Source organism: Neodiprion virginianus, chromosome 3 (assembly GCF_021901495.1).
Source record: "Neodiprion virginianus isolate iyNeoVirg1 chromosome 3, iyNeoVirg1.1, whole genome shotgun sequence".
Classification (NCBI taxonomy): domain Eukaryota; kingdom Metazoa; phylum Arthropoda; class Insecta; order Hymenoptera; family Diprionidae; genus Neodiprion; species Neodiprion virginianus.
In genome coordinates, this window is record NC_060879.1 from 4658366 (window position 1) to 4676812 (window position 18447).

General features: G+C 35.6%; 1 protein-coding gene across 1 annotated transcript in view; it reads right to left on the reverse strand.

The window, feature by feature from the left end:
• The window catches only part of LOC124301605 (uncharacterized), a 46381-nt gene extending 28662 nt beyond the window's left edge, over window positions 1-17719 (reverse strand). The window contains exon 1 of the mRNA XM_046756887.1: window positions 17285-17719. Within this exon, the coding sequence (XP_046612843.1) occupies window positions 17285-17450 (166 nt within the window). The 5' untranslated portion in view covers window positions 17451-17719. The remainder of the gene's footprint in view (window positions 1-17284) is intronic.
• Window positions 17720-18447: the final 728 nt, after the last annotated feature.

The following is an 18447-nucleotide window of genomic DNA, read 5'->3' on the forward strand; positions in this document are numbered from 1 at the left end:
TGCGACAACTCTTACCATTATTAGAAACGTAAGAATTATTCCTGTTATCGCGTTACGTGTGATAACCGGCGGTTGTAGAATTAGGTCGGTTCGTGACTTTTTTTTTTTTTTTTTTGTTTTTTTCATCTTTACAAGCGTTTATACAGAATGTAGAATATTTGTGCGTATACATGTGCGACGGAATAAGACATATATATAAGGTGAAAATGCGGCGTGGCTGCAGCGCTTCTATCGAGTTTTTCTATAATGCGTAATTCGAGAATCAAGGGAGGGCAGAACTACTACCCACGGCTTCCGTCTCCTGTTAATTCTCGCTTCGATACATTTTTACCCCCCCTTCAAAGTACGAGGAGAGTGAAGAAGGGAAAGAGAGAAAAAAAAAAAATTACTCGAAAGGAAGAAAAAATACACGAGAAACTAAGAAATGAAAAATAGAAGAAAGAAAAAAAACAAAGGAGGGGGGAGGGGGTGAAGTGAGATAGACGAGAACAAGGAATATCGATCGAAAGTCGAGCTCGCCATGGAGAAGCGACTATGAAACGCAGTCTTTGAACTTTTTCTTTTTGGAAACTCCTATGTGTATTATATATAATATAATGCATTATGCGTTACAGAAAGACAGGCGCATTGAAATTGCAGCAAGCCTTTTTTAAAATGTGAGAAGCCGTATATAATCCAAGAAATATTGTGAAATATTCGGTCAAAAAGTAGAGAGAAGGTAGAAAACAGAAGCAAAGACAAAAAATTTTAACAGCTAGAAAACTAATTGAAATAATTTAAAAAAAAAAATAAATAAATAAATAAATAAATAAATAAGCGCAAACAAGTATGAAAAATTCCTAACGAAAAGTAGAAAACTTTTTTTTTTTTGTTCAAAAATACATCACAGCTGATGCAAAATTGAAAAAAAAAAACGTGGCGGCGGCGTGAATTTCAACTTTAACTCGATTATAGCGCAATTCGAAGACAGATCATATTCTTTAGTTTCAATTGGATTTGATACTTTGCCGTATAGCTGAATGGATAAAGCGATCCGATGCGATTCGAATAAGCTTCAAGCTCTTTAATTCCTTTCTCGCTTTGCATTTCCAATTGAAATTCCACTACGCTCGGATAAATCCGTCCTCACTTAAATCCCACCCACACATGTGCACGTATACGATTCTACTGTACATCGTGTAACGTACACATAGGTGTATGTAAATGGAAGTTTTTTCGATTAAAGCTTAGAATTTTTATTTCTTAATTATGTTAATTTTCTCTACTCGGAGATAATATAATCTTTATAAATTTATGAAGATATTTGACAAAAAAAAAAAGGTGATATATGTATAGATATATACTATGAAAAACTTTTTTTTTTTCTTCATCTGTTTCATTAGAATTCGATATTCGTTGAACTTGCGTTGCAAAAAGAATGTAAACAGACAAATAAAAAAAAAAACAAAAGATTCTTATAACACGGACGTACAATTTTTAGCAAAAATAATAATATTTTCTTTTTACGAGGGCAAAGTTACAAAAAAAAAAAAAAAAAGAAAGAAGCCTAGTCACCATTTTACAATTTCATATGGTGGACTTTGAAAATTAGTCAACGATAAGTTATGAAATTATGGTTTGTTGAAACATCGGACATTCCCAAAAATGTAAAAGACAAAAATCATTGCAACGATACGATCAACGCGAGCCTGTAATTTTCTCCATCACCGAACTGCATCGGTTTGGTTTCTTGTATATAATACGGATAAGTCTTTCATTTATACATTTATATATGTATATATATATATAGCGATGTTGGCTGTGCCGTCGAGTCTTCCTTGACGGAATTATTTTTAGACAACCTCCATAAGAGAGTCCCGAGTTCCTTTTCTTCCCTTTACGAAACGAGAAGAAATGCTTCAATGTGTACGCGTGAAAGATTTCGAAATTTTTATCCGTCCGCAAGTAAACAGAGAAGATGGAAAAGCGACAAGGGGAAAGAAAAAATAAGAACGAGAAAAGAGGAAAGAATTTCGAACCGGATATTGTACGTCAAAGTTATTACGCGTACGTTATACGTGATGAAAAAAGGAAAAAAAAGAAGAAATTATATCGCACGTCAAAATGATCGGATAACATTTTTTTTAATTCGTCAATTTCATTTACAATAAAAATAATCCTCAACGTTGAGTAACGACGATTGAAATTTCCATATTTCTTCAAAGCTTCTTCTCTCGTGAGAATATAACAGGATTACAGTAGCATCTGGCGGCAATTTTTCGAACCAATTTATACAGCTGTTTATTACTAGTACAGCCATAAGGTTATTAAATTTATTGTAATAAAAAAAAAAAAAAAATAAATGGATTCAAAAACGGTGGGGACGAATATCGAAGAAATAAAGAAAGACACAAAAATTCAGAGAATCGATATTATCAAATTTAGATTAAAAAAATTGACACGATTCAGCGTTGCAGATTATTCGCGCGATGAAATCGACGCGTAAGCTTCTCGAATTGAAAAATTAAAAATCGCGTTACGAAGATAATTATGTAACAACTGTGTGAAAATAATGCCGAGACAAATGTTTCGACAAAAGACTGGCAATTAAAATTCTCTGACGATAAAAGTGTAGGGATAATTTTCAACGGCTAAGGGAGTGAGAAAGAAATTTTCAAAAACGGGGGTTCTTTCGATGATCTTCGATTACCGTACGTACGGATTAATGTTATTCGTACAGTTAGTACAATGTGTAGCAGATCCTGCAGACTGATTCTGAAAATACACAAGACGCGTCGTCGTGGCTCGCGGCTGTTTTTTGATTCTTGAAATAACGCGCGCCCTGCAAGCTCGCTGCTTCTTCTTCTTCGCTAACGTAAATCGTGTCACCCAGCTTAAACATACACACGTGCAATATATATATATGAGGTATTCCATGCCAACCGAGAGGTCATTTTCCCTGACCCCCGCCAATTTGCTTCATTATTTTTTACACGATTCTACAACCTAAAAAAAGCACACGCCATTTTTTTTCAGACTTTTCGTCCCAGCCATTCTTTTTTTAAAAATGTTACAAACCCTTCCTAAAACTAGGATGCCCATCGACTGTCCTTCTTCTTACACAACAACTCTTGGAATTACTTTCAAGTTGTGTTATTATCAACCAATCGAACCGAAGCGCGAATAAAAAATCTCCATGATCTTACATTGTCGTTTTACAAATTCTATAATAACTTGTATATATGTACGTACCATGTATCTTCGTGTAACAATTTTGTATTTATTTATTTATATATATATATTTTTTTCATTTTGTTTGCTCCACTAAAAGATGCAAATAGGCGATGAAAAAAAAAAAAAAAAAAAAAAACTGATAACAAAGGACAATATAAAACGAGCAACAAATGATACCCGATTCGAACACAATAACTTCTGTATTTCAATTCCATCAACAATAAGTAACAAATATTTAATTGTAATATTTGATTAATCAGTGATATTTGTTACTTTCGATCGTTTTAATTAATGATTAATATTTCTACGTGCCTAAATTTTATTTTCATTGTGTAAGAAAATGATAATACGACTATATACGTACGTATAAACAAATTTCGTGTAAATCGACACGAATTGGTGGTACAAGAGTATCAAAAATGCAATCCAAAAAAAAAAAAAAAAAAAAGCGAAATAAAAGGAAGATGGAAGGAATAAAGATACGTTGCGCGATTTCGCATTAAGCGTGAAACTTCCGGTTCGACAATGACGACGATATCTAACCGAGTACACGGAAAGGCATCGTTCGTTTGCCTTCAGGCCAACACTTATCGTTATTTATCTCTGTGTTACACCGAATACACACAGAGTCAGAGGTCGGAGCCCCGGTTTTGGGGGGTACCGGAAGTTCGCCCGATGTGTGCGTATGATTAGAAAAGTGACGCGGACTCGTCCCGATGGAATCGAAAATTAAAGCCTCGGTTACACAAGTCTCTACGATTAATTTTCGTTCGTAATTACTCCGTAAATCAACGCTCGAAAAGAACCGAATAATTACAACATTGTTGTAGATTAAAAAAAAAAAAAAAAATACATATATACATATATATGTATATTCTTGGCAAATTTTTTCCTCAATTTATAAATATAATAATGAAAAAAGAAACTCCGAATATCAAATGGTTTTGATATCGTGTGTTAAAAATTGATGAATTTACATTTTTATAATTAATACAACTACTCGGTATTGAATAATTAATTGGATATCGTTGACCGTAAACAAATAAACGAGAAAAATAAAGTGTTACACAAATTCGACTACGATAATATTGGTGACGATTACAGTAATAATATGATAATAATAGTCGTAACAATCCGTTGCAAAATTATTGTTCAAACGGTCAATTGACCGCTTCCTCTACGTAATATCTACGTGCAATAGGTGTGATAATACTTTATGTATATAATATCGACCCCTCGATGAAAATATTTCGCACAAAGGGCGGCGTAAAGTTAATACAGAGAACGTGAAAAGACGTACTTAAACAGCTATGAAATTATTGCTCAACTATAATGTGATCGAATCGTACGAAATATTATTTCTAATTACTCGAATATACGTGAATTACGATTAAAAAAAAATACATATATATAGGAAATATTTACAATGGTTTACATATATGGGCCGAGCCAGCAATTATCAACAAATGAACTTGACGTCTGAAATTTTTACCCTTTGCAGCGTGTAATAAGATAGAAAAGTTCACAAAGTTTGAAGCTTGTCCAACTTGACGTCCGCGAAAAACGGAAAAAAAAAATAAATAAATAAATAAATTACGAAACAATAAGTAAAAGTTTTATGAAAAATTAATACCTTTCCGAATATGTTATTCATTTCTGGATAACGTTTTTTAAACCAACATGAGAAATACGTTTTCCGGTGGAAAAAAAATTTAAAAAAATCGCTTTCGAAGAATCGATAAAAAGAAAAATTGGAACAATATAATATAATTACATACGCATAAATTATGCATCTTGTATTATTCCAATTCTTCTTTTTTATCGATTCCTCGAAGCTGAAATCTCGCGTCCGGTTAAATCGCAGATCGATAAATTATCAACAATTTCACTGATTAATATATTTTAATGTAATTAAGGTTTGTTTCAGAGAGTTGGTTTTTTTTCTCTCTTTTTTTTTTTTTTTTTTTTTTTTAAGATCAGACTCTGGTACCCATATATCAATGATTTCGACTTATTTTTCCTGACATAGCAATTAACATGTGTAACTAGTGAGCGATTCTTGTACGTAGATAAGAAGAAGGAAAACCACAAAAATATTTCAACATTCGTCAGAAATGTGTAAGAAAAAAAATTAAGCGACGTGACAATATCACAAAGTATACATCGTACAATATTGCGTCTCGCTCAAATCATTCAGATTTCACAAAGAGAGAAAAAAAAAAAAATTCGCAACATTTTTTTGCATTCAAGTTTTGGAAGAAGAAAAAAACAAATTTCATCACTCCATAGGGCAGAAAAATCAGATCGCTAATGAAACTACAGACTTGAAACTACACACACATATATATAATAATATATATATATATATATATATATATATATATATATATATATATATGTTATATATATATATATATATATATTTATATATATATTCTATGTAGCATGCAATTGAATGGGCATTCATAGAGAATATAAAGCAGCGCAAGTGAGTCATTAAACTGTAAAAGCGATCGATTAATTGACCGCAACAATCTCTCTCTCTCTCTCTCTCTCTCTCGCTCTCTCTGTCACTCGACTAGCAGACCGTAAATTGAGGCAGAAATCCACACAGAGACGAGGAAGGAAGTTGACTCTGACTCACCGCAGCGAGTTTTCAGATTGAACGCAAATAAGTTGGAACAAATCATGCAGACCGAGAGATGACGATAACGAAAATAAATAAATAAAAATCCACCCGCCTACAAAAATTATTATGCAAATCGCTCATTTTTTCGCAAAACAATATATAACATATTTTCGTATTATAATCATCTAAAAAATGTACGGTGTTACAAAAATTGCCTGTTTGTACATTTTATACAGTTTTTTTTCTCATACGATTTCAAAAACGGTGTAAATAAAAGAAAAAAAATAAAAAAAAACCACGGAGGCAAGGATAATAAAAATAAAAATAATAATAATAATGATGATGATGATAATAATAATAATGATGATGATGATAATAATAATAAGCCTTGTTTTTTTCCCTCCCCTTTAAACCGCGGATGAGTTTGACCAATGTCATATATTTATTATTATTCAACAAACTCGTAGGGGGTGAATCACATCGGTGAGATCTTGAACTAATAAATTATTTATAACTTGGAGTGTGTCAGTAGCCTCGTGCTTCCTGCTCCACGTGCCTGGATTTTCGGCTCGTCGAGTCAAAGAGAATATTGTAGGAAATATATGTTGAAAAAAAAAAAAATATATATATAAAGTGTATATAATAAATAAATTGTAAAAAGATATATAAAGTGTATTTTAGAATTTTGTCTTCAATATAAAGTTTTGATAGTCAAATCTAGTATTTGCTTATTATTATTGTTATTGTTATTATTATTATTATTATTTTCAAGTTTATAATATGCAAATTTTTATATGGAAAATATGTATCATGTAAATGTTCTGAAACGAAGGGTTCAAAAGTTGTTGGAGATTGGGCAAATCAAGATCAAAACTTTTGATTGTGTATTATAAAATAAGAAACAAAATTTAGAAAACAAAATAAATAAAAACCCGGAGCTACAATTTCGTTACTTAACTCGAAAATCGCAAATATCTTATAAAATAATTATCATACGATTGATGAAAATGGTTCATTACGATTTATCTACGACATCAAGTATAATATAATATATATATATATATTATCAAATCGTCTTTTTTGATCTCTTTCTTTTCGTTTACGAAAATTAAACAAAATTACGTTCCATTGGATAATTCAAGGACCGATCGTTGCGTAGGAAAATTTCTAAGGACAAGCAGGGAGAACCAGTTACGTTATGAAACGTGAAGAAAAGAAACGAAGAAGTTATTCTTCGGCTTTAGATCGGTCAGCAGCGATAAGAAAAAGTTGAAAAAAGCAACAAGGATGAAATGGAAACTAAATCCATTCCCCTGATTTCGTTGAATTATCGTCGTAAAAACTAGAATTTGTTGATATAGTAATATAATAAATTATAGAGTGGTTTGTAAATAATACTGAAAATGATAACGATATCAACAACAACAACAATAGAAATAATAATAATACTTATTACACGTACATGTAATACGCGAAGTCTCAGCTATAATCAATGTTTCACTTCTTTTTTTATTAATTTGTAGTTATTTCTTTTTTTTTTTCTTTTTTTTTTCGAGCCAAGTTCCCAATCACAATTCAATTAAAATTCACTTGAACAACGGATGAACTTCAATTGCGTATCTAACAACTTGGAACATTGATCGAAACTGAATGAAAGTAAAGTTCATTCGATTTTAATTAAAATTTGACCGATCAATTTCATACCGTGCCTAATTCAAGTTTCATTCAACTAAACTTTTTACATTCTTACACCATCGAATCGATTATTCAATTAACGATTATACATTACGAATTAATGATTATTTTCATTAGACCGTTATCAGAATTTTTATACCTACAAGTTTTGTATTCCTATTTCTCTCATCAGTCTATATTTTGGAGTAAGCAAACAACAAGGGGGAAAAAAAAAATTAAATAAAGGGAAAAAAAACGCGATTCGTACTGGAAATAAAAAAAAAAAAAGCAGTTTAAGGAATAAGGAGAAAAAAAAAAGAAAACACTTGGATAAAAATAGCTTTTTCCGGCAATGCTAAAAATAAAATTAAGGAACGCCCGGAAACTCGATGCGTACGTACAAAAAACTTCGTCCCATCGTTCGGTCAAGTGCCCACCACCCTTCGTATAACGCCAGGGGTGGTTTGCGCCCTCGCCACCCCCGTTTTCTAAACATTAAAACGCTTACGCATCCTCTCAATTCCTCCCCCATCGAGCGTTTACCGAGAATCAACGGAAAAGCTCTCCAACGGAGCTTTTCCATATTTATTTACACGCACCAACTGTGTATGCGTACGTTTTCACGCTTTCACTTGCAAAACGTTGTTGCGCGGTGTGATTCGATTAAATATTACAAACAGAATGTACGCGGATTTTGCAGCTGCATAATGAGGCGGGGATCGTTTTGCAGATTATCGACGTCGCCTCGAATTAGGGGCGGTGCGTTTTGCTTCGTTTCAAGAAATTCGACACCGTGCTTTGGCACGCGCGTCTGTTGCACCAGTCGTTAACTTTTACGGTACGCCAGCTGCTTTCGTCCACTTTTCGAGATCCAATTTGGATGATTGTGACGGTCGACGTGTTACTCAAAAACTTTTATTTTCATTAAACGCAAAATTTCTTTTAAACTCAATTATAATTATAGTCGAGTAGTGGAAAAGTTCAAGCTTGGGGAATAATAAACAAAACAAAAAAAAATAAAGGAACCACCCCTATCTGCACGTTATTTGTTATTTATCTTTTTTTCAAACGTAAAATACGATTTTGTTCGAAAATTCAACTTGCCGAAGTTTCGTTTCTCTGTTTTCTTTCTTTCTTTTATTATTACGGATACGCTGAATGAAAATCTGAAAATTTGTCATGTTTCATCGTAATAACACAAATTGTGAAAAAAAAAAAAAAAAAAATTGCAGCCTTCTAAAATTTAGCCATTTAATTTTTATTCCTCCGATCGTTAACGTTTTCTCTCGTTTCGTCAGTTAGTTTAAGGCTGTACGACGAGACGTTCCGTCGTAAGAATTTCTATAAATTTTAACGATGCAGTAACACAGAAGTGAGATGATTCCGTACCCTTCTTCGAATTCTCTTTGGGGGAATTAGGAACGAGAAAGGGATACTTGATATACCGTATACAGAAAGGATGGCTGCACGAGGGTTCCTGAACACCCATAAACTTATGGCCGAGGGTCGTTCGGCGGTATTCGAGGGATGTTTTATATCCACCCTCGCACACAGCGGAACCGACGCCAACAAAACTGACTCGGATGAATTTGTCTCGGAACGTCATCCAGGCCAGAATGATTTCTCCTCGACGTACACCGATTGTGAGAGAAATTTTGATTTCCGGTTACCGCTCGGTTCTTAACTATTTTCATCGATCCTTGACGCTCCTTGAAATCGAAGAACCAATTTTTTTTCACTCTCTTTTCTTCTTCTCCCTTTCAATTCCCTGCTAGAGTTCTTCGTGACCCTCGAAGCAACGTCACGAGAAAAAAATAAATTATACCTCAAGCCGCGACTCGAAGGGTGAAAAAATAATGACCGAAAAGCGTCGTCACGGTAGACGGACGATATCCTCGTTTAACCAGCACTGGCAGCAGCTGCTCCAATCAAAGGTGAAGACCAAAGTAGAACGTAATATTAGTAACACTGGTTATGGTGGTGGTGGTGGTAGTAGGAGTATAGTATCCAGTATCAACAGTCGACCGTGCGAACCCCCGTAGAGTTTAATACCTATCCAAAGTTGGTTGTAGAAAGCGTTACAACCATTGTGCAGTTACAGGGTAAAGGATGATTGTTGGTCAGGCCACAACCAAACACGCGACGAGAGAGCTGCTGCGGTGCTCTGCAGGGTACGTTAAGCTGTGAGTAAGGGCTCTGGTCTCCTTCTTCCTCCTCCTCTTTTTCCAAGGGTGGGTCCCTCCTCCCATCCTCAACCATGAATTTTACAGTGCACAACCATCCATACCCGTCCTATCCCTTCTCCTCCCAATCCTCGTCGACGAAACTCCACCATCACACTCGCTGGACGTTCTCTGCTCAGCCCTTGTCCGTCCTACCACTACCAATGCCAATGCTGATGCTAATACCACTAATACCACTACTATTCGGTGAAGTTAAACTGTGGCCCATTGTTCTGCTCAGAATAGATTCGAATCCGGCTGTTCCTCCACCACCACCACCTTCTCCTTCTCCTACTCTTACGTACTTCTGATGCCCTCTTCCAGAGGCTCTCAATCAACGGATTATACCTTTTAATTGCCAGCGGGTTTGCATGTGCTCCGTTATAATCTGCTTTGAACTTTGACGATCAATTCCTGTTAAGGTTTGTGGGTTCCTTGGTTGATTTACAGGATGCGTCGTTGTTATCGTAGACCGCGATCGAATGGAAGGAAGACGTGCGGTCGGGATGGTGAACAAGGTCAGGATTGATAACACGCACTTGTTAGGTCATTCGTTGTTACAGACCAATTGCAATTGAACAAAAGAGACAAATTTTTGGGGTGTGATGCAAATATTTCAGTTTATCGAATAATTGGTGTATAAAAATGATAAATTCGGAAAATTCGTTGTACGATCAGCAATTTTGGAAACAGTTGTAGTCCAACGATTTAAATGAAAATATCCTTGCCGAGAAATTGGAAATTGGAATCAGACTTATCGATCAGTACCGATCTGTTGATATAGTCTTCGTGTAACCCCGCGATCGTCAATTCGTGACAACGAGTATCATAAAAGAAATATAAAAAATATTATAGAAAGAGTTTTGCAAAAGTTTGAATCTCGCTGGTCTTCTTATGTAACAATCTCCTTTCCCCCATTATCCTGTAAAAATGAAATCTGTTTGCAACTTCCCAGCGTAAACTCGTACCATTCCACTTAATTCGACCGCGATTTCCTGTTTCCAGCTAGATGCACACCGACCGAGTACAATTAATTCAAAGAGATGTATAAACGGTGGTCAAATTATCCGGAGTCTCGTCTGTCGAACACTTGGAAAAGTTGCTAAATCTTAAATTAACGCCGATCGCAAAGAACGAGGGAAATAATACATACGCAACAATGAAGATGAGAAAAAAAAAAAAAAATTACATCGTCGTTCGCTAAAAAATTTGGAACAGCCGTTCGCCAATCGGCAATAATCGACTGCATAAAACCAGCGCTGATAAAATAATCGTTGGATTTTTAATACGGACTGTTTGTCGATTTAAATTTATGGTGTATATATTATATTATTATACCTCAAGATAAAAATTGCATTTAGATTACCCGAACCAGGCTCGGTGCCAATTGGTTCGGATAATCAAGGTTCTGCTGCAAGAGTATAGAGTCAGAAATATACGAAACGAATGTCTGCGATGATCGAAGAAGAAGAAGAAGAAGACAGTAAGGTAGGTATCTATCTGACAAAGGCTCTGTGTATATCCGTTATGGAACTAACCGAAGCAACCGTCTCTGCACGGCTGCCGTTCCGAGACCTTTTTATTTATCTCTCTCTCTCTCTTGGTCTTTCATGTGTATACAGTATAAACATGCAACAAGATAGATACCGACATACACGAGTATAGAGATACTCCATAACGCTGCTGCTGGTGCTGCTTTTTATACAAGGATGTCCCGCGGTACATTGGAGTTATAAGCCTCCAAGACGTCAGCGACGAGTCGTTGCTGATAAACTGAGGCACGTAGTTCCTTCTTCGTTCGTTACCAAGTACCGTCATTTTCTCAAACAGCAGTATATCGAACATACTGCTCGCAAAGAAACCCGATCAGGAATATTGATCAGTGGTAATATCATCATCGAGTTTGATTAACAACGTTGAATAATGATGAATCGGTGGGAAATGAATCGATCGATTGGAATTTATGGATATTTCTCTCTTTTGTGCTCCGAGATGTTGACGCTGAAAATTCACGAGGCTGAAGTTGGTAACGTACGTATCGGGAGAAAAAATTATCATTCAACAATTTCAGGATAACTTTCGAGGAGTTGACTTATCGGCATTATTCTGTATGTATTTTATTTATAACAATGATTTATCGAATTTAGAAAAGTCATAGAAGAAGGGAATACGGCAACAACGTTACCAACTTCATCCACCGTGAAAATTCACTCTCCGACAGTATTCACCGCACGATAAAATACGTCAATTTGTATTTTGATAAAAGCTGGAACTTACGAGCTTCGATTCGAAACGAACGTTACGTAAGAAGGATCGTGGGAACGGAGAAATAAAATAAAAAAAAAAAAAAAATTGAGGGAAAGAAGATCGAGTGACGCATTATTTTTTCGGAGAGTAGTTCGTCGGAAGAGAAGCCGGAGGTTAAGAGGTGCGTAACCGTATAACGTCCACAGCTAAAATACTTCGCTAATTATTGAAACTTCCGGTTCTACGCGCCCTCGTCAAAATACCCTGGAATAGAAGCTTAGAGCCACCCCAAGCGTGCGCGTTATTCAGGGTAAAATAACACATGTTCATTGGGCTCTAATTCACGCTGCCCGGCACGCGACTACAAAATCCGACATTCCAAAATTTGTCCGTTGACATATACGACGAAATATGGACAACTTGTATTTCTTTCTTTTCAAAGACAGTTTTTTCGATTTTTCCGTCGATCGAATAAAAATTAAATTAAAACACAAGATCTTGTGAAATTATTGCATGTGGAAACGAATTTAAAACCTCCATACGAATTACACTATAACGAGGCGTTAATATCACTGCTTTAATCTGGGGTCTACACAAGTTACTGCAATCTCATGTATTCTTGGGTATTTTTTGTTATCTTTATGTAATCATTGTAATCCTTGCTTGTAATCCTTGCAATCTCTGTAATCGTTTGTAATATCGCTGTAATCTTTTTAATATTCCTTTAATCCATGCAATCTTTTTTAATTCTTGCAAATTTTTGTAATTTTTTGTAATCCTTGCAATCTTTGTAATCTTTCTTCAATTCCTATAAACTTTTTTAACTCTCGCAATTTTTGTAATTTTTTGAATCCTTGCAATCTATGCAATCGATTGTAATGTTATGTAATATTGCCATAATCCTTGTAATCTTTTCAATTCTTGCAATTATTGAAATTTTTTGTAATCTTATGTAATATTGCCATAATCCTTGTAATCGTTTTAATCCTTGCAATTTTTGTAATTTTTTGCAAGCCTTGAAATCTCCAATAATCCAATTCTTAATAATTACGTAGTTACAAGAAAACCTGTATTACAATCGAAGGATATTTATAAAATTATCAACAATTGAATTTTATTCATTCGGATTCACGGTTAGTTTAGCGTATTTTTTTTTTTTTTGTTTTTCCACCTCACTTCAAGCAAAATATATATTTTTTATTATAAAATTCGACTTCGATGAACTTCGGTTTTACTTTTGAAACCCTGATCAGAAATTTTTTAAAAATTTTTTTGCTTCTCTATCTCGTTAATTTACTCTATCCTTTACTCGGCATTATAAATGTATAAATTATAAAAGTGAAATTATTCACATGTCACACGCGTCTGCAAAGGGACCCAAATTCGGACGGTGCGAATGAGTGACGTAATCCAAGTCCACCCACTTTTCGCAGTTTATTATCTACGTACGCCCGCCTTTCGCTCGTTCGTCCGTAACATCGAACCGATCGCTGTACCGCATGGATCATGCAACATCGCCTACATAACGAAAACGCAAAAGTCCAAGGATTTCAATTTTACAAAACATCCGACATCTCGTTACGTTACGCGACAAGAAAAATTCAAACATTATCAAAATAGCGTGAACGATTTTTCAATTTGTACCGAATAATTTTCTACGATTGACAATTGAATTTCTCAAATATTTAAAAGAGACGTAAGAAAGGGGGGGGGGGGGGGGGGGGATGGTGGGAGCGAAAACGCCGAGATAAACTACAATGATCGACGAAGAACGCGAGAAGGAGTTCAAGACGAAGTATTTCGAGATTAGGAGATGAGTTGATGCGTCTGCAAGTTTGTAGCTATTTCCGGAGAGATGGTGTGTCTGTGTGTGTGCGTATATATATGTATATATATGTATATACGTAGTGATGCACCGTACCTCCATTTCTACACATCTGTAGAGCTATACAAATATAAAAAGAGCGATCCAGTTGCACCGGCAGTCGCAGTTCAGCAGAAATTCTACTTGTCAAACTAGTTTCAGTTACTCTCTTTATTTAAGAAAGAACACATGGGAGAGAAAGAATGACGAAGATGAAGAGAAGGAGTATGCGATCCATGCTGCCGCATTTACCGATTTCTTTGAAAAAAAAAAAAAGGAAAGGAAACGAATACAAAACAAAAAGAAAACAATCAAAGCCCCGACAACAAATTTTAGTTGATTTTTTTTTCCCATCGTTACCTGTTATTTCTTTTTCAATATACATATATCCGCTATACCGTAAGAAAATTAATGTTGAAAAAAAAAAAAAAAGTGATCAAGTATTTAAGATAGATTCAAAAATCTCATAATTAATTCAGGTCAATTTCAATAATTCGCCAAATCGCGAAATAATTATTGAGAACGTTCTTGCTTGCATTTAATTTCGCCGTTCTACGTGCGTTTAAATTTACAGATTTATAGAGCACGAATTTATACTAGTTACAACTACTTATAACGCGTTCAGTGGATGGTTTATATTCTACGATATTTAACGCCTACCTACTACTTCTTCAACCACCTACGCGAATTAAATAAATACGACGGTCACGAGCCATCATTATCCTTTTAACATTTTATCCCGTATTATTAACAGCTAAGACAATATGTTATATTGTTAAATGGATCTTTGAACAAAGTGTCAAAACGACGTGTTTTATGAAAATTGCGGTATAGAAGCTATGACGCAGAATTTTTTTTCTAAAAACCGTAGTAAACTTTTAAAAAAGACGGCCCAATTATTTTCAATTCGTGTAAAAATTTCGAAGATTACACGTCGTAGCGTTTTTTTTTTTTTAACTACGTTTTTTAAAATACGTTAGGTTTAAAAAAAAAAAAAAAAACGCCTCACATTTTGATATTCCAAGTATTTCGTATAGATCGTAGATCATTGGCAACGACCAATTTTCAAAATAATAATAATAATAATAATAATAATAATAATAATATCAATCGAATCGATCAAACCATGGCGTAGTTTTGTTTTTGATACATGAACTATAATCAACTTATAATACAACGATGCATGTTTACTAGACATAAAATTAGATCATCTATCTAGGTACATATGAATATCATTCATTCGTGTACCAATGTTTACACACGCTGTAATAACAAAGTAGATAGATACGCTTTGCGTCGTCTACTAGACATCAGAGCGGTATAATCAGGATGACGAATTATTTGCAAGCAACGATCGAAGAGCGAACAAGGTGATAATATTGAGGTGGGTCAGTAAAGTCTGGATGATGATTCCTATGAAAGACGCGTTGATGCGCAACCGCAACACTCGAAAAGTGATCGATTGAAAATATAAATAACCCTCTTCTCTCTTTCTCTGCGAATTAATAGGCGATTGAAAATATCGAGTAGCTGAGAAAATGTATCATCATCATCGACTGATGAACCAATGGGTGAAAAGAAAGGCTCCCGAATCCAAATAGTTCAATAGGTTCGTTATAGTGTGAGGTGTGTGATATTCGGTGATTCAAATTCTTCTAAATTTAGACACAAAATTATCGATATTCAAGATTAACGTGAATGATTTCGATTCAACGGATGGAAATAAAACGTACAATGTCGTTACATCGGTTTATCATTGAAAATTCATGGAGATTGAATTACGTGTGCAATAAATTATACGTGATAGGAATGAACTTGTCTCCAGTAATTTCTTCTTTATTTCAGTTTCGTTTTTTCTCTATTCTCAGATAGTAAGTCCAACTCTTTAAATCGATATTAAATAACCATAATTTACAATTACATTGTATTCGATCGATTAATATTCACTGTTTTACTCCACCGTGCTCGTAATAAAGCACGGAATGTAAAATTTACAAAAATCATTTCAAGCGTGATCTTACGCTTGTCGTGCATCATATTTCATCAAACATATTCTTCGATTTGTGTCCCTGATCCCCCCGTTCCTGCATCCGTTCGTTATCCAAATTTTTCATCAAAATATCCGACACGCGATGGACATGAAATAAGGAGGGAGGAAGAGCGAGGCGTGGAATTATTTACGACCCCCGAAAAACAAAAAAAAAAAATAAACATTGAAGAAGAAAAAAAGATAAAAGAAAGCACGATGCATCATCCCTTGGTGCATCTCCTCGTACAGAGACCCATAAATTTCAATCCAAAACTCTTTTGACGTCCGTGCCCCGTCCCTCCTCCCCTCCCTTCGCTCTTCCCCGTTTGGGTCAACAAAACGAGCGCCTTGATTCAAGCGGACACAGTACAGTTACACATGCCCGCATTTCCTATCTTTCTCTTTCTCTTTGTTGTCTGTCCATCCGTCCGACTCAACGACCTTTGCGAACGTCAAATCGGAAACGGAGAGAGACATGTGAATAAGTGGACATGAATGCAAGTAGGTATTCGTATGTGATTTTAGTAGTTGCGTGCGGAGGTGTGTTCAATGTTCATTGCACAGTCTATGGTTCATTGTTTATTTGAAACAACTATCTGGCGATAAAGCGATAGTCGTTTTTTTTTTTTTTTGTTTTTTCTCTTTATTCTTCTTTTGTTTGGTCTACCGTTTGACAACCAGCCAACTTCACAGTTCACACGTGTGCGGACAATCAATCTCCTTGCGCTACGTTCGTGACTCAGGTGTAAAATTAAAAAAAAAAAAACAAAAAAAAAAAAAATAAAACAAACGTAGATACGTTACATTGTGCACTCGAGCCTGCAACGCGAAGAATGCACGCTTATAAACCTTTCGGTATTCGTATAAGCACGCCGATTCGTCACCATCGACTGACGTACTTTACTTAATACTAATAGTCGTTTAAACTGTCGAGAGGATCTCGCGTAAAAGTCGTTTAAACGCAACGTAAAGAGTATAATAATAATAAGCTTTACGAGAGAAAACGAAACAACGGGATACTGTTTTTTTTCTGTTCTGTACTTTATTTTCAACAGGTTTAAGGATCACATCAGAGAAGAAAAACAAAATTATAGACGGTATAAATTCTCGGAAACTGTGGCAGAAGAGTGAGAAATGCGGGGGCGGAGGAAATTGTGACTAATCAACGTTGATTCTTCAGACGAGATGAGTAAGGTTAATCATAGGAGGAAAGAATAACAATAGACAATCGTGTCACTCAACATCGACTTAACGACAATCGTAACGAGACGGTTGGCAGAAGCCATTCGTAATAAACAAATGCTTGGGTATCATTGATCGCGCGAGAAGCAAAGCGCGAGATGGAGATTGATCGTAAATAAAAAATAAAACAGCTTAGCTAGCGAATGAGTCACACTACTACTCACCTCGTGGACGAGGGGAGACGGACTGGGCGAAAATAATCCCGGGTTGCACCAACGTAAAGAGCACCAACAAGCACAACACTTTGCCAGGAGTAGCGGTGGTAGCAATAACACCAAGGCTACTCGGGCGTAGCGAACTTGAGCACCAGCCGCACTCGCGACTCGCCATATTTCAGGGATTGCGTTTTTCGCTTATCTATTATCTCGTCTTGTCAAACTGCATAAATAGCGATCGACGGCGCGGTTCGTCACACCAGCATCGCGATCGGGCGATTTCCTTCCCCTGTTTGACGGCACAATTAAACCCGCCGAACAAACGTCACCTTCCCGTGGCTCGTCTGAGCAACAACTGAAGTCCGAATACTGATCACAGTGATCACGGACAATATACGGACTGAAGTTGGCAGATTGTCACTTCGTCGTCGCGCATGCGCAGTTTATCTCCGCGGTGACGCGCACGCGCAGTGACCGTTCGACTAATCGGTACTTGACTCGATTGCACGAAATTCAAACAAGACGCTCTTTATCTCACCACGAGGATATTGATGGTGTTTCTATGTACTAAGATGAATTAATTCTTATGTGATGTAGATTTTATATCGCGACGGATCCGGAGTCGCTTTCTGTAAATTCAAAAGCCCCAAGGCATAGCTGGAAAAACCTACTCGTCTGAAAGAATCTGCCCTACAATTTCCCGCGATTCCAGTCATTCGCGGATATGACAATCTTTCACAGAGAGATGTTGATTTTTGCATGTAACTCAGGGGTGGCCCGAACGATTTTGCTCAAAATCGTTTATAACTCAAATGGATCCGAGCCAATTGACCTGATTTCATTTAAATCGGTTTATTCGTGTTTCATTCATTTTTAAACAACAAAACACAAGAGTAATCACTTTCCTCTTCTGGCTAAAAATTTGAACATTTTTAAACACTCGGAACGAATTATTTCTTACACTGCGTAATGTAGAATATATCTTCGGCCTTATTACGACACGATCAATTTAATTACTAGCCTTGAAGTTGGTTATAAAAATGAAAACATAGCGCGTTGACCTCAAAACTTTACACCACAGAAATTATAGAATGTAGCAAGATGCTAAATAGATTTGGAGTACTTAAAAGCTGACAGATTGAACTTATCACGTAGTCGTGACAACACGGATA